Source organism: Mus musculus, chromosome 4 (genome assembly GCF_000001635.26).
Source record: "Mus musculus strain C57BL/6J chromosome 4, GRCm38.p6 C57BL/6J".
Classification (NCBI taxonomy): Eukaryota; Metazoa; Chordata; class Mammalia; order Rodentia; family Muridae; genus Mus; species Mus musculus.
Window position 1 is genome coordinate 100,837,668 of NC_000070.6, and position 27,554 is coordinate 100,865,221.

The following is a 27,554-nucleotide window of genomic DNA, read 5'->3' on the forward strand; positions in this document are numbered from 1 at the left end:
ATATAAAATGGAAACACATGCATGTATGTGTGATGATTAGAAAAAAAGTCAGAAATAGGTGTAGGTGTGTGTGTGTGTGTGTGTGTGTGTGTGTATGTGAGAGAGAGAGAGAGAGAGAGAGAGAGAGAGAGAGAGAGAGAGAGAAAGAGAGAGAGAGAACGTCAGAAATAGTCTCTAGAGACTTTGGTCCATGGAGGTTGAACTGTATTCTTTTCCAGTCACAATTGCACTGTTTATAGAAGATTTTCCCATCCATGCCCTGTGTAAGATGTTAGCAGGAGCCAAGCAAGAGTTCCAGAAAAGGGTTAATCAAATGTTGAATTGAAAAATGGAAGAGAGGCTTTATCTATCTTTCTTTCTTTCTTTCTTTCTTTCTTTCTTTCTTTCTTTCTTTCTTTCTTTCTTTCTTTCCTTCTTTCCTTCTTTCCTTCTTTCCTTCTTTGCTTTGCCAATGCTGCCCCTCCCCCACATCATTATGTTGTCTCTGACTGGGGTCAAGCAATCCCCCTGCCCTGGTCTTGAATAATTGGGACTACAGCCGTCATGTGTGTATCTCCTTGTAATAGTTCTGATAATCTCTGTAAACTCTAATGTCACTCTGAAAGTAAAAATGGAGCTGGTGATGATCAGGGGATGCTAGCTTTGTTTCTCGTGCCTGCCGTGATCCTGGCTCTTCCTTTTGCTTTGTGTATTTTCTTAACATTGCATTCCCCTAGGCAGCAGACATCTAGTCCTTTTTCTTATAGAAAACAAACTCAGGGAGGTCACCGAGTACCCATGCTGGGTTGACGGTGCTAGAAAGTGAAAGGAAAAATCCAGACTTGACAGGGTTAAAGAGATGGTTCAGAGGACAACATGCTCCTGTCTGCAACCATAATCAAGTATCATCAATAGTGTCAGGGATTGGTGCTTGACCATCACATGGGTCTCAAGTTGGGCTGGTTATTGGTTGGCCATTCCCTCAGTCTCTGTTCCATCCCCTGTATTTCTTGTGCACAAATTTTGGGTTGAAAAATTTGAAAGTGGGTTTCTGTCTCTATTGCTTTCCTGGGGTTCCTGCCTGGCTACAAGATGTAGCCTCTTTAGGTTCCATATGCCCAATGTAGAGATTTACAGCTAAGGTCACCCCCTTTGATACTCAGGCACCTCCCTTATCCCAGGTCTCTGTCTTGTTCTGGAGATGCCCCTTACCTCCCCACCCCTGTCAGTTGCAAATTCCCATTCATGCTCCTGGAAGTCTAGCCATCCCTCCTGTCCTTCCCCACACCTGATCCTGAATTCCCCATTCCCCTCCCCACCCCCACCCCCACCCCCTCTCAGTTCCCTCCCTCCACCTGCCTCTTATGGCTATTTTATTCCCCTTCTAAGTGATGAGATTCAAGCTTTCTCATTTGGGCCTTCCTTCTTGTTTAGCTTCTTTGGGTCTGCGGAGTGTGCCATGGTACCTGTATTTTATGGCTAATATCCACTTATAAATGAGTCCATATCATGCACACCTTCTAGGGACTGGGTTACTTCCCTCAGAATGATAGTTTCAAGTTCTACCCATTTGTCTGCAACATTCATGATATCTTTGTTTTTAATACCTGTATAGTATTCCATTATGTAGATGTACCACATTTTCTTTATCTGTTCTAAAGTTGAGGGACATCTAGGTTGTTTCCAGTTTCTGGCTATTATGAATAAAGCTGCTATAAACATAGTTTATAACATAGTCTTTGTGAGATGTTGGAGCACCTTTTTAATACCCAGGAGTGGTATAGCAGGGTCTTGAGGTAGAACTATTCCCAGTTTTCTGAGAAACTGCCAAATTGATTTCCAAAGTGGTTGTATAAGTTAGTACTCCTACCAGCAATGAAGAAATGCTCCCCTTGTTCCACATCCTCACCAGCATGTGCTGTCTCTTGAGTTTTTGATCTTAGCTATTTGGCACTACCCAGCAGGTGACTCAGACAGATACAGACACCCACAACCAAACAGTGAATGAAGCTTGGGAACTCTAATGGAAGAACAGGAGGAAGGATTGCAGGGCCCGAAGATAGGAACTTCACAGGAAGACCAAGAGTCAACTAACCTGGACCTTTGAAACTCTCAGAGTCTGAACCATCAACCAAAGAGCATACACAGGCTGGACCTAGGTTTCCCCACACATAGGTAGCAGATGTGCAGCTTAGTCTTCATGTGGGTCCCAAATAACTGGAATGGGAGCTTTCCCAAAAACTGTTGCCTGCATGTGGGATATGTTCTTTGGCTCGGCTGCCTTGTCTGGCCTCAATAGGAGGGGAAATGCCTAGCCTCACAGAAACTTAAAGTGCTAGGATGGGGGATACCCAGGGGGCCCACCTGCTTAGAGGAGGAAGGGATGGGAGTGATATGGGAAGGACTGTGGGAGAGGTTGACTGGGAGGCCACAGTGAGCAGGATGTAAAGTGTATATGTAAAAATGAATTAATTAATTAATTGAGAGAGAGAGAGAGAATGTTCAGCAGTTAAAAGCACTTGCTGCTCTTGCATAACTGTAGATCAGTATCTAGCACCCACATCAAGTGGTTGTAACTCCAGTTCAAAGGACTATGATCCACTCCTCTTGCCTCTGAGGACCCCTACACACATGTGATAGATGTACCACACACACACACACACACACACTTTGTATGCCAGTTTCTATTTCTGAAGCTCATGTATCCCAGACAAGAAAATGTTTGGCATTAATCTTGCCAAGAATGACATTGAGAAATTTAGCATTCAAGGTCAGAAACAGAAGAAACAACAATAATACATACATACATACATACATACATACATACATACATACATACATACATGTGTAATAAGATTACACACACACAATGATCCCCCCCCCCCCCAGTTTAAAATTACGACAATGGTGAAGAATTTCCCAGCAATTAACATATAGTCCAAGAAAGTCAACTTAATTACCCACAATTTAAGCAAGCCCTTGAGACCTTCTCTTTGGCCCTCTGGGAGCTGGGCTATAACTGGCTATAGCTGGGTTATAACTGGATATAGCTGGGTTATAACTGGCTATAACTGCTTGTGCTGCTCCTCTAACTCTTTACCCAGACGTCTCTCCTGCCACATTGCATCGTGAGCAGATACTCCAAGTTCATTGAAGTGCTTAAGCCTTTAGGTTTGCTGCTGCTCTTCTTCAGTTTCCGGTGCAGGTCAGGCATGAGCGGGTGCTGGCTGGTATTTCAGTAGCTCCCCAAGGAAATATTGAGGTCATCTCTAGCCCACTGACCCCAGTGTGCAGTATACTCCCAATGAACTAGCTTCCCTCTGGACAGTTGCAGTTCCTAGTAGGCAGCGGCAACATTAAATTCTTGTCACTACCTGTGAGGCCAGGGGTGAGGCTGACCTACCAGAGATGGGACCCTTGCAAGGGAGAACAGTGACCACTGCTGGTTTCATTACCACCCCAGAAATGGCAGGCAGGTGAGGTTGACAAGTCTCAGGAATGCATGTGACAGTGGTTGCTTTTTTATTGGTGTTGTTTTGGATATGAGTTCATTCTTAAAATTGTTTTTGATCCGAGAGCTAGAAAGCACTGCATTTGAATCTTTGTCTTAGGTCCTTTGAGGGCCAAATTAAAACGTGTCTCAGCATTGCTTGGTTAGGTATATGTGCTGTGTGTTAACACCCTCATGTTTACGTTCTGAAGATGGGAACTTGAGTTTCAACTCAACTCAGTTTGGAGCCAGAAAGCCCTAAGTGTGAGAGCTGGTAGGTGGCCCTAGACTGGCCATGTAGGGGTTAAGTGCTACCTGTGAGTGGCCTCATTTTGTTTTAAGACTTTCTGTGGGAGTCCTACTTCAGGCAGGTGTCTGTTTGTCTTACTTCATGCAGGTGTCTGTCCTCTCTGCTTCCTTTTCTCTTTCATTTACTCTTTGCTTATAAAAAAGTCTTTAATCAATGACTCATTTCTATACAAACCTATCAGGCCAGGAAGACTACAAATGTATCCAAAAAAGGGGGGTGGTGGTGGAGAAAAAGACAAACAAAAGTAGTTAAACAAAACAAAACAAAACAAACAAACAAACATCCCACACCATTTTCAGAGAAGGTTCTAGGCTTCTGCCATGATGTGCTTTGGAATTTCTGTGAAATCCTGAGAAGCCTGGCTCACCTGTAACAGGGGCTCTTTTAGTTTCAAGTTTAAAGAGGCTGTGGGTGAGGGGTGCTGGGTACTTAAAGTTTCGAAATTGATGAAGTGAAGCATTGGCCCAGGCCTGCTAATGTACAGAAAGCCCACCATGTGTATTTATTTTTTTTTCCACGTGAGACTTTTCTTTTCCTTGCGTGTGTCTGGAGCTCTATGGGGTGCCTTGGCTCCTGCTGAGAACATTTCTCCCATGTGTCTTCCATCTTCTGGTCCTCTTGACTCTTCCATTTAGCCGGAGGCGCATGGGTGCATTAACCAATGGAACCGTTCCAGACATTTTGTAAGCCTCTGGTCTGTAGCACACTGTCCCAAACCTGCCTGAGTTTTATGCTGTGTGTAGGGGGGTGGGGTTGGTGGGGGGGTGGAGACAGGGTGGGGGTGGGGTAACTGAGAGAGTCAGAGACAGCTTTGTGTTATAAGGACATTTTTGGTAAAACTAGCAAGAAAGGGCCAAAGAGATGGTTCAGTGGTTAAGAGCACTGACTGTTCTTCCAGAGGTCCTGAATTCAAATCCCAGCAACCACATGGTGGCTCACAACCATCTGTGATGAGAGCTGATGCCCTCTTCTCGTGTGTGTGAAGACGGCTACAGTGTACTTATAATCAATCAATCAATCTTTTAAAAAACTAGCAAGAAAGTTAGTTGGATTCTTATCAAATGCTATAAAAAAGGTGATTGCTAAAACTGTGGTAAGCAGAAGACCAGGGCCAGGGGCAGACTATCTTGCTTGTAGGGGATAGATGTTGCACAACTTTTCTGCCTCTGAAGACACAGTCACACATCAGCCAGGTGACCTCTGCCTCTTTTTGTCCTTTCCAGAAGCATTATTTATGATTTGTTACGAAAACATGTGAAGCCACGAAATTGTTCTTGATTTAAACCATCACTAGCAAACTGCATTTCATGCCCTGGCTTGAGGTGTGGTGAGAAGCCTTTGATCCCCGTGGAGGCCTTGTGATAGGAACACAATCTCCTTAATGTGGCTTCCTGCTGGGAACCCATTCTGTGTGCTAACCATTTTCTGAGGCTTTAGGGTCTATGTGAACTGCACTTTGCCCTCAGTGGGCCAGTCTCGCTGACCTCCTGGATCTTGGAGGTTTTCTTCTCTCTATCTGTTCTGATCCTCTTATCGTCAGGGCTTAAAGCCAGCTTCCTTTCCCTCTAATAGTCAAGGAGATCTTTTTATTCTCCCATTTACAATGTAGAAATGACTGTCCAACCCTATAAAATGTGGTGTTTCACTGTGCAAGGCAGTGTGTGGCAAGTCCTGATTGGTGGGTGAATACTTTCTGCCCTTTGTGGATGCTGTGATGTTAAAACAGTTGCATGCAAAAATCAAAAGAGGGCTTTCTAAGGCCTCTTCCTAATTGGGGACTAACAGGAGCTGTGGTTCTTGTTGTCATTTTGTATTGCCAGTTTGCCCAGCAATTGCTCACGGACCTCACTGCCTCCCTCGCCATGCTCATCCTGGATGCTAATGTATGCCGTGCAGTGCAGGATGAGTTCTGGAAAGGAGAAGGGGGGTGCATCTTTGAAGGCTTTATCTCCATTTATAATGTGAGCAGCACTACATTAGAATTCTGCAATACTTAATAAGCCCGGTATTTAAAATTAAATCTCTTACATGGTCTAATTAAGAAGATCGATATTATCTCAGTGTCCTAATGTGAGTTCAGTTTAAAACACCTCCCCCTTCCCCATCTCCTGTTACTGAAGGGAGGTCCAGTTAATTTACTGCAAATGAAGAAGTATTTTTGGAAGACCAGGTTGACATTTAGCATTCTGGTTTGAAAACCCTCTGACTATTAAATATTTAATGTGCTGCAAAAAGCATTCTTAAAAATTAAATATGAATGAGTTTTAGAAAAACCTTGCAGTGATATAAAAATTGAGATTTTTACCCCCCTGTTCCCTATTTCAAGCACGTCTCCAGGGAGTCTTAATTATTTTTAATAAAGATCAACAGGAGGACATCCTTAAAAACACAAAGTTAGTAATGTACAGCGAATCCCTCGGAATGCTATCCGAGCAGAGGTTTACTTGGGATAGATGATTAGTTTGGGGTGTGTAGGTAGGTTAGTCGCTCCTCTCTTTTGTATTTAAAGTTATGAGTGAAATGGGATGGTCAGATAGAGCAAGCCCCTGCTTGGGGATGACATTGGTCTGTCTGTGGCTTTGCTACAAAAGTGTTGGCTTCCATTTAGAGGCTTGTGAGATTTGGTTCATTAAATCTATTTTCTGTGGGCTCTCTGAAAAAGCATTAGTATTATTCAAGGATAGCCCTGCTGACCTTGAGTTTTGTTAACACTTTTTTCCTCCCAAAAATATTCTAAGAATTGATGACAGTCCTCTAGTAGCATTGGGATTAAGCAGAAAATTCTATAACTTGTATTACAAGGTTCACATCTGGAAAAAAAATTGTATCTTTATTTTTTTTTATCATGTTCCTACTTTTTTGTTGGGTTTATGGTCCGCTGATATTACATAATGTCTTAAGTATGTGTTATGAGTTGGGAAAATGGGATTTGAATTCCTGAGACCCCAGTCTGAAATGAGCATTTTATAAAAGGCTTAGAGCCTTTACTGTGTAAGGAAAGTGTAAGTATCATGTAACTTTCACGGATGTGCTTAAATGTTTTCTCTGCCTTTGTGGATAGAAGAAAATATTGCCTTTCATTTCTTCCACTTTAACTAGGTAAAACTAACATGCTTGAAAATGGAACTGGTCACCATCGGTCCTGTAATTGCCCAGCTTTGAGATGTTTCTGGCATTTTCCATGTATTTCTCAATACATGGGGAGCTCTCTGCAAGAGTCTGCAACATCCCTTACAGCTTCGTTTCTAGTTCTGGGCCCATCACCTGGCTCTAAGCTGTTAATGTACACCCTTACTCACACATAGCACTCTCTCGCTCTCTCTCTCTGCTCTATTACAATAGAAACAACAAAGGTATCATATATTGAACACCCAACATATGCTAGTTACTGTGATACATAATTTATCTTATTGATGACAATGAGCCTTCCAGGAAATTGGAGGCAGGGTGAGGAAGGACACTGAGGTTAGTTTATGTGCCCTGGGCCACTCCACTAATAATAATCCAGGGAGCTAGGACTTAGGCCTACAATAAATAGCCTTTGGCCCTAGTATCCATAGTGACAACTCACTTCTTGCAAGTTGGCCTTCCTTGGGTGTATTGTTGGCAAGTCACTCAGCTGCGGCCGAGGTCTGATCGATTCATTCACTTTCTGTGTGACATTGCTTTCAAGCATTCTAGATTTTGATTCTAGACAGTCCACGACGTTGTCCAAATCCACATTCTTATCTTTTCCATTGTTTATAAGTGGGAAAAATTAGGTACAATTCTAAGGGGTAAAAGTATGCTTTCCAGATCGGCAGGCATGATTCTTCTGCTGGGATCATTTGGTGCCTCTGGACCCACACAGGGCCTGACAGGCAGCAAAAGTCAGATGTCCTTTGTGGCCAGAAGTTTTTTCTTTGTTCTTTTTCCCTTTTTTTTTTTTTCCCCTTTCTTTCTTCTATTTTTTCATTTTGTTTTGTTTTGTTTTGCTTTGCTTTTTGAGGGTTTCTCTGTGTAGCCCTGACTGTCCTGGACTCACTTTGTAGACCAGGCTGGTTTTGAACTCATAGAAATTCACCTACCACCGCCTCCTGACTTCTGGGATTAAAGGTGTGTACCATCATGTCCAGAGCACCAGGTGCTTGCATACTTGCTGATTCCCTGGGCAGGGACAATTTAGCATTACATGGAGCCATTTTATAGTAGGCACTAAACTAATCAATCCATAGAAAGGGCACGACTATAACAGCAGCCACAAGAGAACCTTACCACTAGAAGTAACCAAGAAAACCCTTTTGGGAGTAGCTTCCTGCTTAAAAAGCATCTTACCTCCAATTTTTCCATAAGTTCATCCTTGAGGCTCTTGCTAAGTATGGTAACACATGTCTGCAATGCTCACTCTTGGGCTCAAAGGCATCAGCGGCTGTAGGATGAGCTTGGGGCTGGCCTGGATTACAAGAGTCTATTTCAAAAATCAAATAGAAAGGAAAAAAGATGAAGGGGAGGAAGATAAAAAGGCTGGGAGGAGGAGGTGGAAGGAAAGGGGTCCACCTATTTTCACCTCCTAAAATCTCTCCTGAACGTTTACTCTAAGATTTAAAACAAGCTGCCGTTATCTGTTCACAAATCTAAACTTCCTCTCCTCTGCAACTCAGAGCTTCAGAAGCTACAGAAGTCTCCTGCACTGGAGTGGCATTTACCTGACAATAAATACCCAATGGGAGCTGTTCTGGACAGAGAATGTAGTCGGTGACATGCCACAAACCAGCCCCTGTAGAGATTCCCCGGTCTGGGCAGGTAGAGCGAGTGCCTGTCTGAGTTTGGACAACAAAGATACAGGAGGAAATAAGGAGCAAGTTAATGAACTGAGGATGCTCAACACACATCTCTGTAGACACAGTTTTGCCGGAGTCTAATTCCTTGTTGACCTTCTCTCAGTAAGTTCTTCAAAGTGCTGTCCTATTACACACACACCACCACCACCACCACCACCACCACCACCACCACCACCACCACCACCACCACCGAATGGCAATACCTTTTTTCCTTCCCTATTCATCTTTAAACTTGAACTTGGAGATGTGAATGGCGAGCGGTTCCTGCAATGACTGGAGGTTAGAAAATTGCCCCTCAAGCAAACTAGTAGGTGTATCTCCACCTTTTCCTCTTCCGGCTACCCTCATGTCCCTTCTTTCTCTGGCTCAAATATTCTTTTACTGAGAACTGAAAGCATACTTCAGAGATTTGGATTAAAACAGAAACTCAATATGAGGTCATTATGACAAGGCCATCATGACGGACACAGCGGGAGATTCACAATACACATGCTGATTTGAGCATTCCCTGGTATAGGACCTCCCAAGCCAGATAGTAGACCACCAGGGCACCTTGATGTCTCTTGCATAGTTGGCCTCCCCTGGGTGGTCCAATTTGAACTAATTGTGGAGGCAGGGAGGATAAGGAGTCAGCATTTTTATAGAGCAAGCAAACCCAAGACATGGTACATGTAGAGTATAAGCAACAGTTAGTGACAGAAAGCCAACAGGGAGTGCAGTGCATTTTGAGTACTCTGTGCTCCCTGCCACACCCTTCACTGATCACTTAGCCTTCGCAACAACAAACGGTAGATATTGAAATAGTTTATATTCCATAAAGTCACCCGCTTAAAGTGGCTTTAAAGGTTTTAGTATATTTCTGGCTTCGTGCAAATGATCTAGTATTAGAGGACTTCAGCAGCATAAAGAGTTATGCAGGTCTCTTTAGCGGTCACTTTGCAAAGAAAAGGGTCTGGGACTTAATTCAATAACAGCTATATGGATTGCTTTCTTTTCACTAGGTGGTTATGAGACTCAGGTACAAGATAAATCTTGGGTTTGGTTGTATAAAATGCTGATCTATGGCTCCCATCTCCATATAAATCAGATTTAGAGAAGAGCTAATTATGCAAGAACCTTCTAGGTACTCCTAAAGGATGTGGTCTGCTAAACACCAGAGTCCTGTATCAGGAAGCCGTTCCACTAAGACGGAACTTGGAGGCACTGGGCATTTAAGCATGTGTCTACAGCTCCTCCGTCAGTGCCCACTGGGAGCCAGAGTCTAGCCTCCTTGCTTCCAGAAGCCAGGCTTGTTCTACCATACCTTCCTCCTTTCCAAAAACTCATGCCAAATTCAATATTTACTTGGTGGGGAGAATAATTTGATGTTCTGGTTTCTCCCTGTTCAGGAGTTTTAGATAATTTCCCTTCCTGTTCCAACTGGCATTGTGGGGTAAATAAATATGGTTTCACTTTGAATTTGGTACACAGTACAGCCAGGTTTTTTAAATTACATGAGAAATTAGCATGGTATAAAATTGAGTAGTGCCAGACTGAAAGCCAGAGGAAATACTGGGTTCTGTCTGGTTGGTGACTACATACCTTCACATACACTCAAGTACTTTCCTTGTGTGTTAAATGAGTTAAGTCAGACAATACCCTTCATTTGCTCATTATACATTTATTTAGTATCTCTCAGTGATTACTGCCAGGTGCTGGCTATTCAGAGACCTTAACACCAATATTAAGATTGCCATGGTTTGCTGGACCCACCTTGATCTAGGCAATGGATCCCTCAATGCCAGCACACACCTAGAAGGTGACTCTGACTCTCCTGCCTTGTTTCTGTGGCTTTGGAGGTCTGCTGCTTAAATCTGCAGGAGGTTTAAATAATTCCCTGTGAGATAGTTACAGTCAGTGTGGATTATTCCAAAGCCCAGACCTCGGCTGCCATATTAGACAGCCTGTGTGGGTGAGCAGCTATTGGTTTTGCCCTGGATGAGGGTCACTGCTAATGCTCACCAAGAATATTTGCAATGAGATGTGAAAGTCAAGATCCAATGTCAGAAGCACCAGATGGAGTTAAGAGTTCACTCCACCTTGATGGACCTGGGAAGTATCGGTTATCTCAGATACTTCCTGCCAAGGATCCTGTGTATGGAGTAGCTGGTGAGGGTTAGGCACGAGAGAGAATGTGGATGTGGAAGGGTCTTTTCCCCCACCGTCACGGCTTTGCTTGGCATGTGCTGCTGGGCTGTGGGAGGACCACTCATTTCTCCTAGTACTTTTCTCAATACTGACCGGAGCAGGAACATTGTCAATGGAGAATGCTAGCTTGGGAGGGACCAGCATCTCTGGAGCATATGACCCGAAGGCAATTTTTCTCCACGACCTCTTAGTGTAAGTGTCCAAAGCTTTGGGTTAGATTAAACCAGATGTTGGGTTGTCTGGTCAGCTTTTCTCCTCTAAGTAGTTGATAAGGGAGCTGTCACTGCATTGGAGAGGGTCCTGACTACAAGCAGGTTTCTGAATGAAGGAAAGAGGCAGTTTGCTGAGATTAGAAGCCAACCTTCTAAAGACCTTTGGAGCCCCTGGTATCACAACTGGCATCGTTGGTATCAAAGCCAATCACTGAAATGTGTTTTCGTTAAATACCTCGTCTCTTTAGAAGGCTTCAGCAATGCTATTATGGGAAAGCTCCAAATGTTGGGATTGGAGCCTAGGTAATCTCAAATGATTTTAATTCTGGAAATCCTTCCTTTCAGAGGATTTTTACAAGTTACTATTTATTGAGCTCTTACTATATGCAAAAGATAAATCATGCCAGTCTCTGTAGGAGAGAGTAGATCTTAATGGTCCATGTCCACTGGCTTGTAGGGGTCACCACATAATTCCACTACACCCTTTCTACCTTCTACCAGATTGAACCCTACAATCTGGAAGAAATGTTCTACCCATAATTTATTTATTCATTAAAATTATATTGTAAACCTGCGCCCAGAGAGCCATCATTCAGCCAGAATGTTACTTAATAATTACTGCTGACAATCAATCATGGCACAGAGCTTGAACAGGCAAGAGCTGTTACTACGGAATTTGTTATGCGTGATACACACCCTGGCTCTGTGGGAACCTGAAGAACAAGACATCTGGGGGAGGCATAGGAGGCATGTATGTAATCATATTGGCAACACATTAATTCTATAATGGCTAACTGATCTGAATCATGTCTTAAAATCTCACACTTAAACTCAACATTTGTGAGAATTATTCTCCATTCAAATCTTCATCCTAAAAATTTCATTGCATTCATACCTGGCCACTCCCCTTACAATGAAGTGCAGAGATGCATTTATAATTTTTTAACTCAATTAAAGCCAGGTATGTTGGGATATGCCTTTAGTTCCAACACTTGGGAAGCAGAGGCCAGAAGAATTGGGAGTTCAAGGCTAGTCTGAGTCCTATGGTGAGATCAAGTCTCAAAAAAAAAAAAAATGGTGTAGGCTGAAGAGATGGCTCAGTGGTTAAGAGCGCTGGCTGCTCTTTCAGAGGGCCTACCTAGCTTTGATTCCCAGCACTCTACTGCCTGTAACTCCAGTCCCAGGGGATCTCCCCACTCTTCTAGCCTCCTTGGTTACTAGGCATATACAGGGTGTACATACTTATATGTAATTAAAACACACATACACAGAAAAAAAAATTTTTTAATTAATCTTTTTTAAAAATTAAAAAAAAAAAAGAATGGTGAGAGAGGTAGTTTGGTGGCCAGAGCACTTGTCTAGCATGCTCATGCTCCTGGGTTTAATCCCCAGTACAGGGAGTAGGATGGTAGTGGTGCAGAATTCATAAGCAAATGGCATTTCCTGAAAACACTTTCATAATAGAAAGTCTGGGCTCACAAGTCTTAGTTAGACTCTCAACAAAACTCATTCCTGCTATCAAATTCTGTCTTATTTAGGGTTTCTAGTGCTGTGAAGAGACACTATGACCAAGGCAACTCTTTTTTTTTGGGGGGGGGGGGCGGCTGGCCAGCTGTGTGCTCAGACTGTATTCGCACAGACACATGGCAGCTCACATTGGTCACATAGAGACACATGGCAGCTTACATTGGCTTTAAATATGGAAAAGCCAGGGCCTTATGGTCCCATGCTGTCCTAACTAGCATCAGGACAGCCATCACAGTCTGGGAAAGGCCAGGGCTAGGTTCTGGGGGCTTAGGCACAGCCTTACCCTACTCTCTTCACACAATGATATACACTCACCCCCACCCCCACCAGGTACACACAGGGAAGGGTGGATTATTGCCGGGCATGTGTCTATTTTTATGAGGGATTCTGGAATGTTGGAGGGCTAATTCTAACCCCTCCTATGGCCTGGACTGGGGCATTTCTGAAAAAGGTGTCTTTAGGATATGACCTAAGGACTACTATGATAAGGACTACTGTGCTCTGGGAGCTGGAAGGCGAAAGCAACCCATCTTGGGCAGTGGTTTGATGGGTCCCAGTCAGCTAAACCTGGGGTTAAACTATGACCCAGGCCTAGAGGATACAAAGGCCCCAGCTCCAACCCTGACACATGCTGAGAAAGAGGGAAAACATTAGGCAACCAGAAGGTGGTGGCCTCAGTCCACAACAGGCAGGCACAAGTCTCACTTGGAGGTTGGTGATGGCCAGTGCAGTGTTGTGGGCAGAGGTCTGACCCGGCCCACTCTCTGCTTACTCATCTCCACTGGGCTCTAGAAGCCTGGAGTTTGGCATTGGCTCCTCTTGCCAGCTCCTGGCTGTCCTGGCCAGGGCTAGTTGCCCTGGGGTGTTCAGGTCCAGGGTAGAATTAAGAAAGGATAACAGTTAATTGTGGCTGGATTACGGTTTCAGAAGTTCAGTACATTTCATCATGGCAGGAAGCATGGCAGCGTGAAAGCAGACAGGGAGCTGGGGAAGGAACTGAGATGTCTGTCTACATCATGACCCAAAGGCAAATAGGAGAAACTCTCTTCCACACTGAGTGGAGCTTAAGTACAGTAGCCTCTAAGCCCGCCCCCACAGTAACACAATTCCTTTAACAAGGTCACACCTATTCCAACAAGGACACGCCTCCTAATAGTGTCACTCCCCGTGGGTCAAGCATTCAAACACAGGAGTCTATGGGGGCCAAGCCTATTCAAACCTCTACACCTAGTATTTTGTAGGCTCTAACCCGGCTTTTCCTTTTAACTAATTTCTTGGGATGTTCTCACTGTGTAGCCCAGGTGGCCTTGAACTCTTCTCTTCCTGCTTTAGCCTTCCAGGTGCTAGGATGGCAGATGTGCATCATCACTTTTGCTCAGGTTTCCCGTTTGTAAATGAATAGAAACTCAGCCACGGGATGCCAAGTGAACACCCTGACTGTAGAGCTAGTGTGAGCAGAGCTGCACTTTGTTGCTGTTCCTGAGGTTCTGTGTTAAGTTTTGCATGACGATTGTGTTGGAAGAGCATCTGTTTATCCTTCTTCTGAGACAGGGTATCACCTATATAGCTTTCCTCAAACTCATGCTTCGTTCTTCTGAGTATTGGGATTTCTTCCGATGCCACCAGGGCCAGCCAGCTTAAAGCATGTGTTACATAAAATACATACCAGAATCACATACATAAAAATTCTCTTTTTAGATATTAATGAGTATTTGAAAAATACACAAAGGACACAGTGTTCAGGGCTGCTATCAGGTTGGCATTTGTTACCATGTCTAAGGACCTGAGTTCAATTCCCAGGACCCACATGATAGAAAGAACAAACCAACCCCAGGGAGTTATCCAACTCTGACATCCACATATGTGCACACACACAAATAATAAATAAATATATTTTTTTAATTAGCAGGAATCTCATTCATGTGAGAATGCAAGATTGCAACTTAGTTTAAATTCCAACAGTTGTTTTGTATTAAGTTATTTGAAATGTTTTTTCAGACAACTGTTTCTGAGTCTCCTTCCATAATGCAACTTCATGCAAGCATTGTAGGGACAACAAACTGAATCAGGCAGGTCCCTTAGAGGGGTGATATAATCTACAGAGATGAGACCCTTGGGAAGCTACAAATTCAGGTCCTGGAAGCTCACTCACAGATGATCTGGATCAATCCGGTTCCTGGACTTGTCACAGACCCTGGGGAGGCTAACCCTTGGGTGTCTACAAGGACCATATGAATTTTGCTTTTATGAGACGACACATGATCAGCTCTGGGAAGTGGGTCTCTGGCTCTGAGCATGAGGCTTGATTGTAAAGATTTTTAAGACACCCATTTCACCCTTTCCCTTCCCAGTTAAATCCTTTTCACAGCTTTTTACTTCTTGGCACACACACATTTATTTGATTACCCATTCAAAAGCTTCACCAAGTGCCAATTCATCTGCATAATTTCCAGCTCTTCCCAACTTACACGCCTTCAGCCTAACCCCATCTTTTCTGTTCTGTTCAGTTTAGTTTCATTGCCAGTCTGCCCTGTGAAAGCAGACTCTTTGCTACCACATATGTCTTCAGTCGTAATCATTGGCTGTGGGGCCTCTTTTTAGAGCCCAGAAGCCCTGCCTGATCTTTGATACAGTCCCACGGTTAGCAAGTCCTTCAGAAGGGTTTTCTTGAGGCCAAGGGGCCTGCAATGTAGACTGAACACAGACAGGGGTGTTCTGGCATCCCTAAAGTCAGGAACTGCTCCTGACCTAAAAGGGGGGCTTTGTAAATATTTTCCTTAGTAGTTCCTACTATGTGACAGACCTTCTCAGCAAATGCTCAGAATTGCTTTCTTCTCAAGCTCCCTTTTCTCGGTTCCTATTTAAATCCTGCCCCAAAGTCAAGTCCATGGCTTCCTTCAGCCATTGTCCCCTCTGCGAACTTGGACAGCATGCTGAGCCTGTACCAAGCAGTCAGACCTAGGCAGAGGCTGTATGGCATTGCTCACCTCACCTCCTCTTCCCCCTCTCCCTCCTTTTAATTAAATTCCCTCACAGTGAGTGCAGGAGCTCCTTGACAGCACAGGACCACCATGCTACTTTAAATTTACTCATTCATTTGTCCATTCATTCATTCATTTACTTTGTATGGCTTCTGACTCTTTAACAAGGACTTGGTTGGCTACGGTTTGGTTAAACACTAGCATGAAAAGTCTGGGCAGCTAAGTGCAGCAGCTGGCCATACCCATTATCCTTAGTGGAAATCTATGCATTTATGGTTTCTTTCCGTTTTTCACATGCAGAATATGGAAAGTTTATGCACTATTGAAATGCCACCCCTAAGAATAAGTGTGCAGTTACTAAATACCCTTTCAAGGTGAAACAAAACAGGCTGTAGGGATATGACTGGGGCAGATGGGTGAGGAGGGTGGAAGCAGGGGAGTGGAAATTTGGCACCATTGGCAGAGCATTTGGGTAATTCTTCCCATCTCCAAGTGGCTGCCTTGCACATTGTCATGAATATTACTTAGAGCCAGTGACACTGGCTACAGGCTGACTCTTCCCAACATGTGGACTCAATTTGCTCTGCTCTATCCCCTTTGAAAGCCAAAACAACAACAACAACAACAACAACAACAACAAAAAACCAATAACCCCTCCTAACCTTTATTGCACTTAAGCAAGTGTTTCTGTCTTGTTCTGTTTCCCTTTGTTCTCTGGGCAGTTTACCCACCAGCTCTCTTGCTTTTGAATGCTCCAACAGGAAATCAAGTGAGCACAACTAGAAATTTTGCTGGCTGAAATGGCTTTGTAGTTTCCCCCACTAACTCAGAGGGCCTGCTGTTTTCTTTCTCCCTGTAATACCTTTTGAGGGATAGAGTAACCCCAAAGAGGCAGCCCTTTGTGAAGGTGACACTTGTCACCAACTTGAGAGTCACCCAGGTACTTTACTATTCAGAGATGAGTTTGGTTTGAAGGGTGTAAAAGTGAAAGGCCATCAGGTCAAGGAACTCACAATTTGTGTGGTCCACCATTGGTGGTGGTTGTTGTTGTTGTTGGTGGTGGTGGTGGTTGTGTGTGTTGGAGCTGAGCTTCAAGGAACTGGGAAGAGAAGAAAAAATTGAGGTTCAAGGACTATATTGAGAGGATGGGAGAATTTCAGGGTTTTTGTTGTTTGTTTTGTTTTGTTTTGTTTAATCTCAAGGATTAAAAAGATTCCTTCTTTTTGCTAGCTGGTTGAACAAACAACTAAAATATAATAGCCATCTGTATGGCTTAATAAAATAGTTTAACAGGGACACGAATCATTTATACTTAGCATGTGTAATGTAGTGTGGCCGGGAGTTGAGGCCTAACCTAATTTCTAGAGAATTACAAGGCTTGGAGCTAGACACTCAAGAAGTCTGGAAGGAAATGAAGTAACTTATAAACAACACTGGTTCCCCCTGGGCAGTGAGACAGATTTCTTTCTTTCTCCTTTAAGTATTTTCAAGTTTTCTATAGAAAACATATTACTTTAATTGTGGCTCTGCTACAGAATTCACACAGAAGGGAGCACTCACCGTCACCTCCCCTTTCCACTGAGAGTTTGTGGGCTTCAGTACACAGACATCTACTAAGGGGTTTTTGCTTTATAATTATTGTAGAATAATTGCCAGTAAGAGAATATCTATAATCTTTTGAAAAGGTTACATACAACAGATAGTACAGATGAACTGATAGTATTAAAAGTGTTAACATGGTGGTGGCCATAGCACATTAGCAATGTCTTCAGTGTCACGTGTGATGAACATAGTGAAAAATGCCTTTTAGGTATATAAAAATAGCATAGTCAGGAACCCCACCACACCCAAGGCTGCTCCTAATAACCAGAACCCAGGGACATCACTCACTCAAGATAACCAGACACAGTCCTAGAACCCTGTGACACCCCCTGGACAGAACATAAACAGAGCAATGTTTCGCTCTGCTCTGCACATCTGGAGAGACACCATTTGACCTGCCCTGTGGCTGGAGAGTCTCCTCCAGGATCCTGATCGTCAATTCAGAGACTTCTGTTAGCAGAGACTGGAGCTGACCTTCATGGGTGAGCGAGCAGTCCTAGGGAGATAGGCTTAGGGTCATGGTTAGGAATTTAGAGTGTGGACATTGCGTGAGGACACTCAGCATCGTATATATAACTTTTCTTATACTAACTCTGTCTCCCTTTGTGCTTAGGACGTTTTCATTTTGAGCTAGAAGAGTTCATTTACGTAAGGTGCCAGTACCTGATAGACTATAAGCATCACTCAAGGGTTAGCCATTATCCTTGTTTGCAGCAGTTCTTGAAACAAAACAAGGAAGTCTGTGGGACTGGACCTGGGCTGTAATTGGTTGGTGTAGGGCTGGACCTGGACTGTAATTGGTTGGCGTAAGGTCTTCTGTTGTGTCATTCATTTCTCTTCCATTCTCCAGTGTAAGCTCCTTCCTCGAACAGCTTTCTGCAACTAAGCTTTCTTCTTTGTGACAAGACTAGAACAGCTTTGTCCACTGCCAGGCTCTGTGGTGCTCAGGATCTAGTTTTTATGGCAAGGGGTCAGGTGTGAAGCTCCACAGTTTGTTTTCTCCCACACAAGCAGCATGGTGATTGAGTGCAGGTGATTTTTTTTATTTAGTCACTATTATTTATTTGTTTGTTTGTATATTTATTCTGTGTTCTGGCTGAATCTCAGAGCTTTCAGATTGGCTTGTCTTTGAAAATGTGTGTGTGTGTGTGTGTGTGTGTGTGTGTGATTCTTTGTTACAAAGGCAGCCTGGGAGGGAAAGATGGAAGAAAGAAAATAGATTTAAACTCACTACTTATAGGCAAGCCCAGCTGTCATTTGCTCAGTGTCTCCGTTTGACACAAGTCATCTCTTTCACATGTACTTTAAGTCTTTGCAGTTGGATTTGAGGCAAGCTAAACCTCAGAACCTTGGTTTCTTTATCAATAAAACAAGGAAACAATAGCAAAATGGGGGAGAACCTGGGACCCTTGAATGGCAAAGGCTTTCTCTCTCTCGCTGCAGAGCAGCATGACTTAGGGAGCTAGAGTACTAGACAAAGCAGGTACCAGAGCCTCCCAAAGCCAATGGTTTCCCAGTCCTTTATCTCCTAGACTCCCAGAATGAATTTCACAGACAATGGGAAGGCACATTTAGACTGGAGCTTTATTGTGAGGTTACAGGTAAGCACTTAAGAGACAAGAAGCTGTAGAATTTCTGTATAGAATGGGACCCAAGAGACAGGCTGCCACCAGGTTGTTAGGCAAGGAGTTTCGATGAGACTTATATCAGAAAGTGGGGTGAGACAAAGAGAGGTGAACTGATCAGTCACATTGGCCCACCCCAGGATGTCCACGCAGCTCTCAGACATGACCACACCCTTGCATACAGCTCCCAGTTGGTAGTGTTCATCTAGGTGGCATAAAAGGAGAAGAACGGCAACAAGAAGTCAGAGCCGAGCCAGAGTCCCCGTCTAGCATTTTTGGCTTCTAGCTAGGACAGAACCAAGGAATTTTGGGTTTCTGGCAAAAGATAAGAGCCGCAACTTGGAGATCCTGAGCAGTTTCTGTTTGCAGTTGTCATCGCCCTGAGAAGGCTGTGGCAAACACTGTGAATATTTTCCATCCTATGTTTTATGAGATACTGGAGTCCACTCTGGTCCCTTGTCATATAGATCATGACATTGTCTGAAGCACACCTACACACGCAGAATGGTACTATTTATTTGAATGCTATTCTAAAACTACTAACAGGAACACGTTGTTATCAACCATGCTTTGGACAGCTGCATGCATGCCGTGCCTCTGACTTGTCCCTCGTTAGAGGTTTGTTTACTTTAAAGTTTGATTTTAGGGGCTAACCTTCCAGTTCTCTCAGCAGACGTTTGAGTCCTGTGTCTGGAATGAGCAAGTGCAGGAATTAATGAAATGTTTTGTGGCAGAGCTCAAAATGATCAGACTCCCCTGAGAAAAGCCTTTCTCCTAGGCCTTCCAGGGGTGTAAGGATTATTCGTAGGGTCTGCATATACTTCATCTCCCACAAAACACTTCAGTTAAATGACCACTGAGTCATTCTCCAGTGATTTCGGAATTTCTTTCAAGTATTGGTCCTGTGCTTTAGCGGTTCCTGGTGGTCAGCTTGCTGAGATAACAATGTTAGTCTTTATTTTTCTCCCCCTTGGTCCCCAATCGCTAGAATCACAGCAACAGACCCAGAGCTGGATGAAGCTGTTAGTGAACTGCCGGCCATATGGACTGGCCACAGAGGCCCATAAAACAGCATGAGAATAAACTTTGGAGTAGAAACACGCTCCTTAGTTTCTTAGCCAAGAGCAGGGAAGGAGACCCACAGCATCTCATTAGGCTTGTTGGGGTATTTATTCCTTCACTGTGGTATTGTGCTATAGCTTTCATTTAAGCATCTTGTTAAAATTTGGCAAGGCAGGTAGTGGAGTAAAGGTGGGGCCTCTGTCTGGACTGACCATCTTATTAAACACACTTGTAATTGTTCTTGTTCCAACAAACAAGTTCTCTTGCCATCTGTTAAGCTTAATTAAATAGAAGGGTTGGTAGGGTGGGTGGGGGAGACTGAGTTAAGAGTGCGGATCAGTAGATTCTGGAGCAGGGCCAGGGAAAGACCAGGCTGCAGCTAGCTGTAGTCCTTACATTCTGGAGGGTGGGAAAGGGCAGCAAAAAGCGAGTATGAGAAGGAATCTATGTTTTCCCACTTCTTTCTGACAGTTGGTAGGAGGAACTATATTCAATTATACCTCTCTAATTTTTAACCTTGACTGGGAAATCTTTTAAGGGGAAAGAAAGGAGATGGGCAGTGCTTCAGAGCAGAATGTACAAATGGCTGATTATATTAAATTGTGTTATGGTTAGAATATCTGGGCCCAATGAAACTCAGGTTAAAATACCCTTTTTTAGAGCAGAAAATTCAGGCCTGTATAGTATAGTGGGTGAAAAACTGAAGAACGAAGTATCTTTAAAAAGAATTGAGAGTTATTACATGCTTAGAATGTGTAGGTTTAATTTATACAGAGTATTGGGGAAGGCTCCGGAGACTTGGTCAGTGAATTGTGAGGTGTCTCTAACTTGGACAGCCCAGGATCATCTAAAGAAGGGATTGGGTTTATGTTTTTCTTGTTAACTATTTATAACAGTCCAGCAAACACTCCTCTTCTCAATACAGTCTGAATACATATGAGAGTACTTGGGCTGAATGTATTTCAAAGAGACTGTCTAGAACACACGCCGAGCGTAAATTGGCTGAAGCCCTACTGGAAAGAAGCACATAGCTTACGGGTGGAGTTGATACCCTGGTCAGTTCTGATTGATTCACAAGGATGAGAACCTCAGGTATGTCCGCAGCACATGAAAAGTCAGGAATGCTGGTACTAGCTTGTATGTTCAGTGCTGGGCAGTGAAGACAGGAGATCCCTGGGACTTGATAGCCAACCTAGCCTCATTGATGAGCTCCAATCCCGTGAGACCCTGTCTTCAAGAGGTGGATGATGCTGCTGGAACTGGTACCTGAGATTGTCCTCTGTCTTCCACAAACATGTATACATATGCACCCTCACATACACACAAGCATGTATGTACATACAAATACATTTAAAAAGGACAGCGTTCAGATTGCAACACAGAACACGGAACACAGCCCCAACTAACTAACTAACTAACTAAATGTAACATTAAAATGAAAATCGTGGCATTCCAGAAGTTTCTGCCATTTCCTGTTCTCTTTATTTCTCCAAGATAACCACTATGCAGACTCTCACAGGACAGATTTGGTTTGGCCTGACTTTGCCGTTGCATGAGTGGAGTCATACTCTGACGTATTCCAGCATCAGGCTTCTCTCCCTCAGTGTTTGTAGGAATCGTGTGGTGATATAATGGGGTGGTGATGAGCTTTGCTGCTGCCATGTGCTCATTCTCATAGAGTTTCCCGTGGTGTAGACATTCTGAGTGTGTGTCAGTTCGATTCCTGTTGTGAATCAGGGTGTGAGTTGCTTCTGGTTTGAGCTGTTGCAAATATTGCACCTGTGCACACCCATATACTAGCCTTAGTGAGCATACAGCCATGTTTCTGTCAGGTGTCTGTAAAGGATGGGAGTTCTGGGTCATTGGATAAGTATGTGCCTGGCTTTAGATGAAACAGCTAGCTCCAACATGAACATTAATGCAGATCCCATGAGCAAAATAAGACACTTTTTGTTTTCTTTTAATTATGGAAATAAATTTAATAACACAGATTCAGTGAAATATTTTTTATTTAAAAATAACTTTAAATCTCATATCTATTAAAAGATATTTTCACTTTTAGTAGTTGAACATTCTAAAACAGAAATGAATAATGAGAGAGGCTGAGTAGTTAGTGTCTTTGAACTTCACTTCCAGGGTTTTGCAAAGTGAGGAGAAGTTTTGCTCCTTAGGATGGTGGTCAAATTAAGAGTTTATGAGTCAGGCATAATGTCACACACCTTTAATCCCAGCACTGAAGAACACTGTTCTTCAGAGACAGAGGCAGGTGGATCTCTGAGTTTGAAGCCAGCCTGGTCTAGAGGTTTGAGTTCCAGGACAGCCAGGGCTACACAGAGAAATTGTCTCAAAAAGCCAAACCAAACCAAGCAAAAACAAAAACCAAACAAAAACAAAAGTTCAGGGAAAGTGACAATTTGGAGTACAGAATCCCCACTCCCAATTTGTTACTCTAAGTAACTTATCCGAGGGATGGAATGAAGGTTCTGGCCTGCAAGAATGTTCATCAGTTATATGTTCTGGGGAGACACTTCCTTTCCAAGTCCTCTAAGAGCCAAGAAGCATTCTAGTTTTTCTAGTCCTCTAAATCTTTTTTTTTTTTTTAAGATTTATTTATTATATGTAAGTACACTGTAGCTGTCCTCAGATACTCCATAAGAGGGCATCAGATTTTGTTACGGATGGTTTGTGAGCCACCATGTGGTTGCTGGGATTTGAACTCAGGACCTTCGGGAGAGCAGTCGGCGCTCTTAACCACTGAGCCATCTCGCCAGCCCACCTGTAATCTTTCTGGTCCTCTAATAACCAAAAACTTTCACCTCAGAGTCGCCCAAATGTCAGCTAGGTTCCATACTTTTGAATTCCTGTCTTTTGCATTATCACGTGATCCCACATACACACATACCCTCAGTGCGTCCGTGGGCGCGCGGACACACACACACACACACACACACACACACACACACACACACACAAGCAAAGTTGTATTTTGTTTCTTCTACAATTTCATATAAGGCAGTGCAAGGTGCCAAAAAAGAAAAGAAAGAAAAACAGACACTGTCTGGGACTCTGATCATTCCCAAGGTTTTACACCTTGCTTGAGATAAAGCCGGAGAAGTTCATGAGATTTCAATACGCCTCATTTCTGCCACCTGTGCCCCGTGCCCAGGTAAGATAGCAGATTTCTAGACCATCCTAAAGAGCAAGGCGACATGAACAAAGTTTGTTTGCTAGCTCAGCTAAAAGCACAGCTTGTATTTAATTCAAGACCTAGGTTCAGGCTTCAGCACCTCAAGTTTTCACCTGGGACACAGTTCCTAACTTTCATGCTGTAGTTTTCAAATCTGTAAAATACCTCTCCTGCCTACACAAGCAATTATGAAGACTAAGTGTAGTAATTGGTGTGAAATTATATGCCATAAAAATTCTAAGCTTTGGGGAGCTGAGCATAGCTCTTTTTTTTACCCCCACCACCCAGCTAGAGTACAACCCCACCCCCAGCTATAGCACAGCTCCCCCTCTTCCCAGCTAGAGCATAGCTCTGCCCCCCAGAACTAGAGCATAGCTCCTCCTCCTCCCAGCTAGAGCATAGCTCTGCCCCCCCCCCAGAACTAGAGCATAGCTCCACCCCCCAGAACTAGAGCATAGCTCCTTCTCCTCCCAGCTAGAGCACAGCTCCTCCTCCTCCCAGCTAGAGCATAGATCTTTTAGAGCATGATATAAGCCAACTTTTTAAATTGTGTACCAGTTGGAACTTGTATATGTTCTTCTGGCCTTTCACTGAAGTTTTAAGCCATGTCCCCAACATTGGCACCAGGGGAAAAATGTGAAGACTGTTTACTTTGGATGATAACCCTGCCACTCAGTGCTGCGGTGGCTAGAGGGGTGTTCTCAATTTAGAGTCCACCGAATCACTACGGCACACATCTAGGAGTGGTTTTTTTTTTTTTTTATTCTTATCAACCTCAATTTATTAGATATAGACTACGTAGAAATCATTGCAAGTCAAAGAATGAACTACATAAAAATACTAGCCCTGCAGGCAGTGGTTGCACATTCCTTTAATCCCACTTTAATCCATATTTGGGAGGCAGAGGCAGGTGGATTTCTGAGTTCAAGACCTGCCTGGTCTACAAAGTGAGTTCCAAGACAGCCAAGGCTACACAGAGAAGCCCTGTCTTCTGCCCCACCAAATACCAATTAGCCCCATTGCTGTTACAAATCACAAGCTTGATAGAATGAATTAACCTTGTGGACTAGCCCTGAAGCACATCCTTAGAACTATTGAGTAATGCTCTTTCCCCTTAAGAAGGAAGGAATAGGGCTGGAGAGATGGCTCAACGGTTAAGAGCACTGACTGCTCTTCCAAAGGTCCCGAGTTCAAATCCCAGCAACCACATGGTGGCTCACAACCATCTGCAATGAGATCTGATGCCCTTTTCTGGTGTGTCTGAAGACAGCTACAGTGTACTCATATATAATAATAAATCTTTAAAAAAAATGCTTTCAAAAAAAAAAAAAGAAGAAGGAAGGAATAGCAGCACACTTGCCATTCTAAGTGTTGGCTTGAGCGCAGTGGATTGAATCAACCTCCTTGGATCCTCCCACTGTAGTACCTTGCTATGGTAGAGGAAGGCAGTGAGTACATTCACCAAGCCCGGAACCACTGCTTTGGTTAGGTTCATTTCTAATGAAAATTAACTGGGCATCTTTTTGAAAAGGAAATTATAGAAAAGTCTAGAATACATTCTGAATTCACAGTAAGTGATGATGATTAGGCTCTGGAGAACTAGGAACTTGGAGCTGCAGGGATGGGGCACACATACACATACACATACATACATACACATACACACACACACATACACACTCACACGCGCACACACACATGCACACATACACACACACATACACACTCACGCGCACACACACATGCACACATACACACTCACACGCGCGCGCGCACACACGCACACACACATTCACACTCACACACACACACACACACACACACCCCTGCCCCATTTTCTCTGCCAGGGGCATGTGAGATGGAATCCAAGGTTCATGCTAGGTAGGTACTCTGTCACTAGGCCACATTCCTAGCCTAATAATTTCATTTCAAAAATGAGATGTGTTTTAGGGCTCAGAATCCTAATGCCCCTTGATTATAAAATGGCCACCAGTGGAATCTGGAAAGGAATTGATATGTGCGAACCACGACTGATTAGTGGATTAGTGGATTAATGAATGCTATAAATAAAGACAAGTTCTAGTTAGGGTTTGCTGCCAGTTAAGGCACAGGCATGATATATCTTGGCTATAAATTTGTTATGCAAAACATAACCAGCTAGCAAATCCTAACAAGATACACTGTATTAGGAATGTCAGCTCTGGAGCCACATTACCTGGCTTCAAATTCCACCCTTGCCTGAGTGATTTTGGTCAACCCTTTGAGCTTCCAAAGCTCCTGGGTTTTCATCTTTATAAGTATAGTAATTTGAGAAGTAGGTACATGAAGACTCTGGGGGTGCAGTGCCCTAGGATTCTATGGCTGTCTATTGGCATAATAATAGTGTCTGTTGGGCTGGAGAGATGGACCTGCTAGTCCAGACCAGGGTTTGTTTCCCAGCGTTCACAGCAGGTGCCTCACAACTACTTGTAAGTGAAGACCTGGGCTCCAAGAACACCTGCACTCAGACCCAGGCATGCATACATACATGTAAATAAAAATAAAATAAAATAAAATAAAATAAATAGTGTCTGTCAGGAAGGTGTTTCAAAAAAGGTGTCTTATAAAACCAATTTAAGCTGGACTAGAGAAGCTGAGGCAAGAGAATTCAAGGCAGAGGTCAAGGCCAGCCTAGGCTATGTGGTAAGTTCTGCAATATACAATGAAACCCCCTCTTAAGAAACAAATGGCTGCCAAACAGAAACTCATGAAGAAGAAGTGTGAGTGGCTATAACATGCTCGCATCGTTATCTCAGAGTAAGCATCTCACAGATCTTAACCAGGGCTGCTGCTGTCACGAACATTCCGACGACGACAAGCCAGTCACAGAAATACCCTTGGGCTGACAAGATGGCTCAGTGTGTAAGGCTGCTGACTTCCAAACCTGGAGACCCAAGTTTCATTCCTGGGACCTACGTGGTAGAAGGAGAGAACTAACTCCCAAAAGTTCTGCAGAGAGAGAGAGGGGTGGGGTGGGGGGCAAAGAGGCGAGAAAGAGACAGACAGACAGACAGACAGACAGACAGACAGAGAGCAAGGAAGTGGGGGAGATGAATAAGTAAATAAACTAAACAAACACAATTAAGCTATAAAGGAAAACATTTCTCCTGTTGGGTTATTTTTAATGGGAAAAGGCAGCATCTACAGCATGGCACATGGGGATGATGGGAGGCACCGTGGTGATTCATAATTATAATTTTCAAAGCTGTAATTCCATCGCTGTCCCTCCGTGTGTTTGCTTTCTCCACCCTCTGCCCCACCCCCGCCTACCCCCTGCCAAGCCCCAGCCTCGGTGTGGCCTCCCTTCATCTCCACTCTGGGTACACCGAGATTGATGAACTTGGCCTTGCTCTTCTTGCCACAGCCACACAGGTGTGTCGGGCTGTCTGGGATCCTTTCCCAGATGCTGACAAATGCTTGGCAGCAGGCTAGAGAGGAGAAACAGAAATGTGGCTGACATCTTCAGGTCTGACTCCTGATTCATCTAGAGAGTCCCGCGGCACCTTTAAAGCTTTAAGACAAACATTGAAGGTGCTGCCCACGCCCCGCCCCACCCCCACCCTTTCTGTGTGCACAGCCTAGTTGCTCCTCTTCTACTTTGTTACATATTCCAGCGGAGTCTCAAGTTCTACAGAGAGAATTTTAACTTCAGGGTGTGTGGAGGAGGAGATGTGGCTGAGCTAGGCATGGACCTGCAGGAAAATTTGTGTGCCGATCGATGTGCCACCGATGTGCCCCAGCCTGGCCTGGTATCTTTCCTGGCATAAAAACCGCATCGTCTCTTGAGGCCACAAGTCTTTGGCAAGTGTTTTTGTAACTCTCCCGAAGGGGTGTTTGAGTAATGAAGGTGATAGATAATATAGAGTAGGTATGAGCTGATGGGGACATGAGAGAACATGGAAGGAATTCTTTTCAAAGAGTTTTTATTACATTAGATTTTAGGGTCTGTAAACAATTACAGCATTCAGGGAGTGCAGGATTTAAATGAGAAACACAACTTCGTCAGACTGTAGCAGCCAGATAAAATGGCATAGGCTCCGGAAATCTGTAATTAAATGTATTTTTGAAAATGAGAAATATAGTGTAACATCTGGTTTATTTCACTACAGTGCCTGGGTAAGGCTTAAATAAATAAACGTGATTGACTTCGGCTGATATTTTGGGTTCTCTCTGTAAAAATCGCAGTCTTTCAATGAACAGTTTTCCTATTTGAATCTATGTTGTACACAACAAACCACCCACACACATATAGAAAGTGACTTTTCTAATGTTCACTTTTCTCTTTTGTTGTAGAGGATCTTCAATTCGTTGGTTTACACAGAGAAGATCTCAAATGGAGAGAGCGAAGTTCAGCAGGTAAGGAGCCCAGGCATGGGTGCTCTCTGCCTTTGCCTTGCCTTTCCACAGACCTTCCTTGCTCCTTCCTCACTAGAGGTTGGCCTCTTCCCTATCCTACTCGGATGGAGTCTCCCTGCATGATGGTGACACCCTTATATTCAGGTGCCGAGAACTTGCTGTTGGTTCACAACCATG

At 43.7% G+C, this 27,554-nt stretch overlaps 1 protein-coding gene across 1 annotated transcript in view; it reads left to right on the forward strand.

The window, feature by feature from the left end:
• Positions 1-27,554, forward strand: part of Cachd1 (cache domain containing 1) — a 227,071-nt gene that overhangs the window by 60,989 nt on the left and 138,528 nt on the right. Inside the window, exon 2 of the mRNA NM_198037.1 lies at positions 27,315-27,377. Coding sequence (NP_932154.1) covers positions 27,315-27,377 — 63 coding nt within the window. The remainder of the gene's footprint in view (positions 1-27,314; positions 27,378-27,554) is intronic.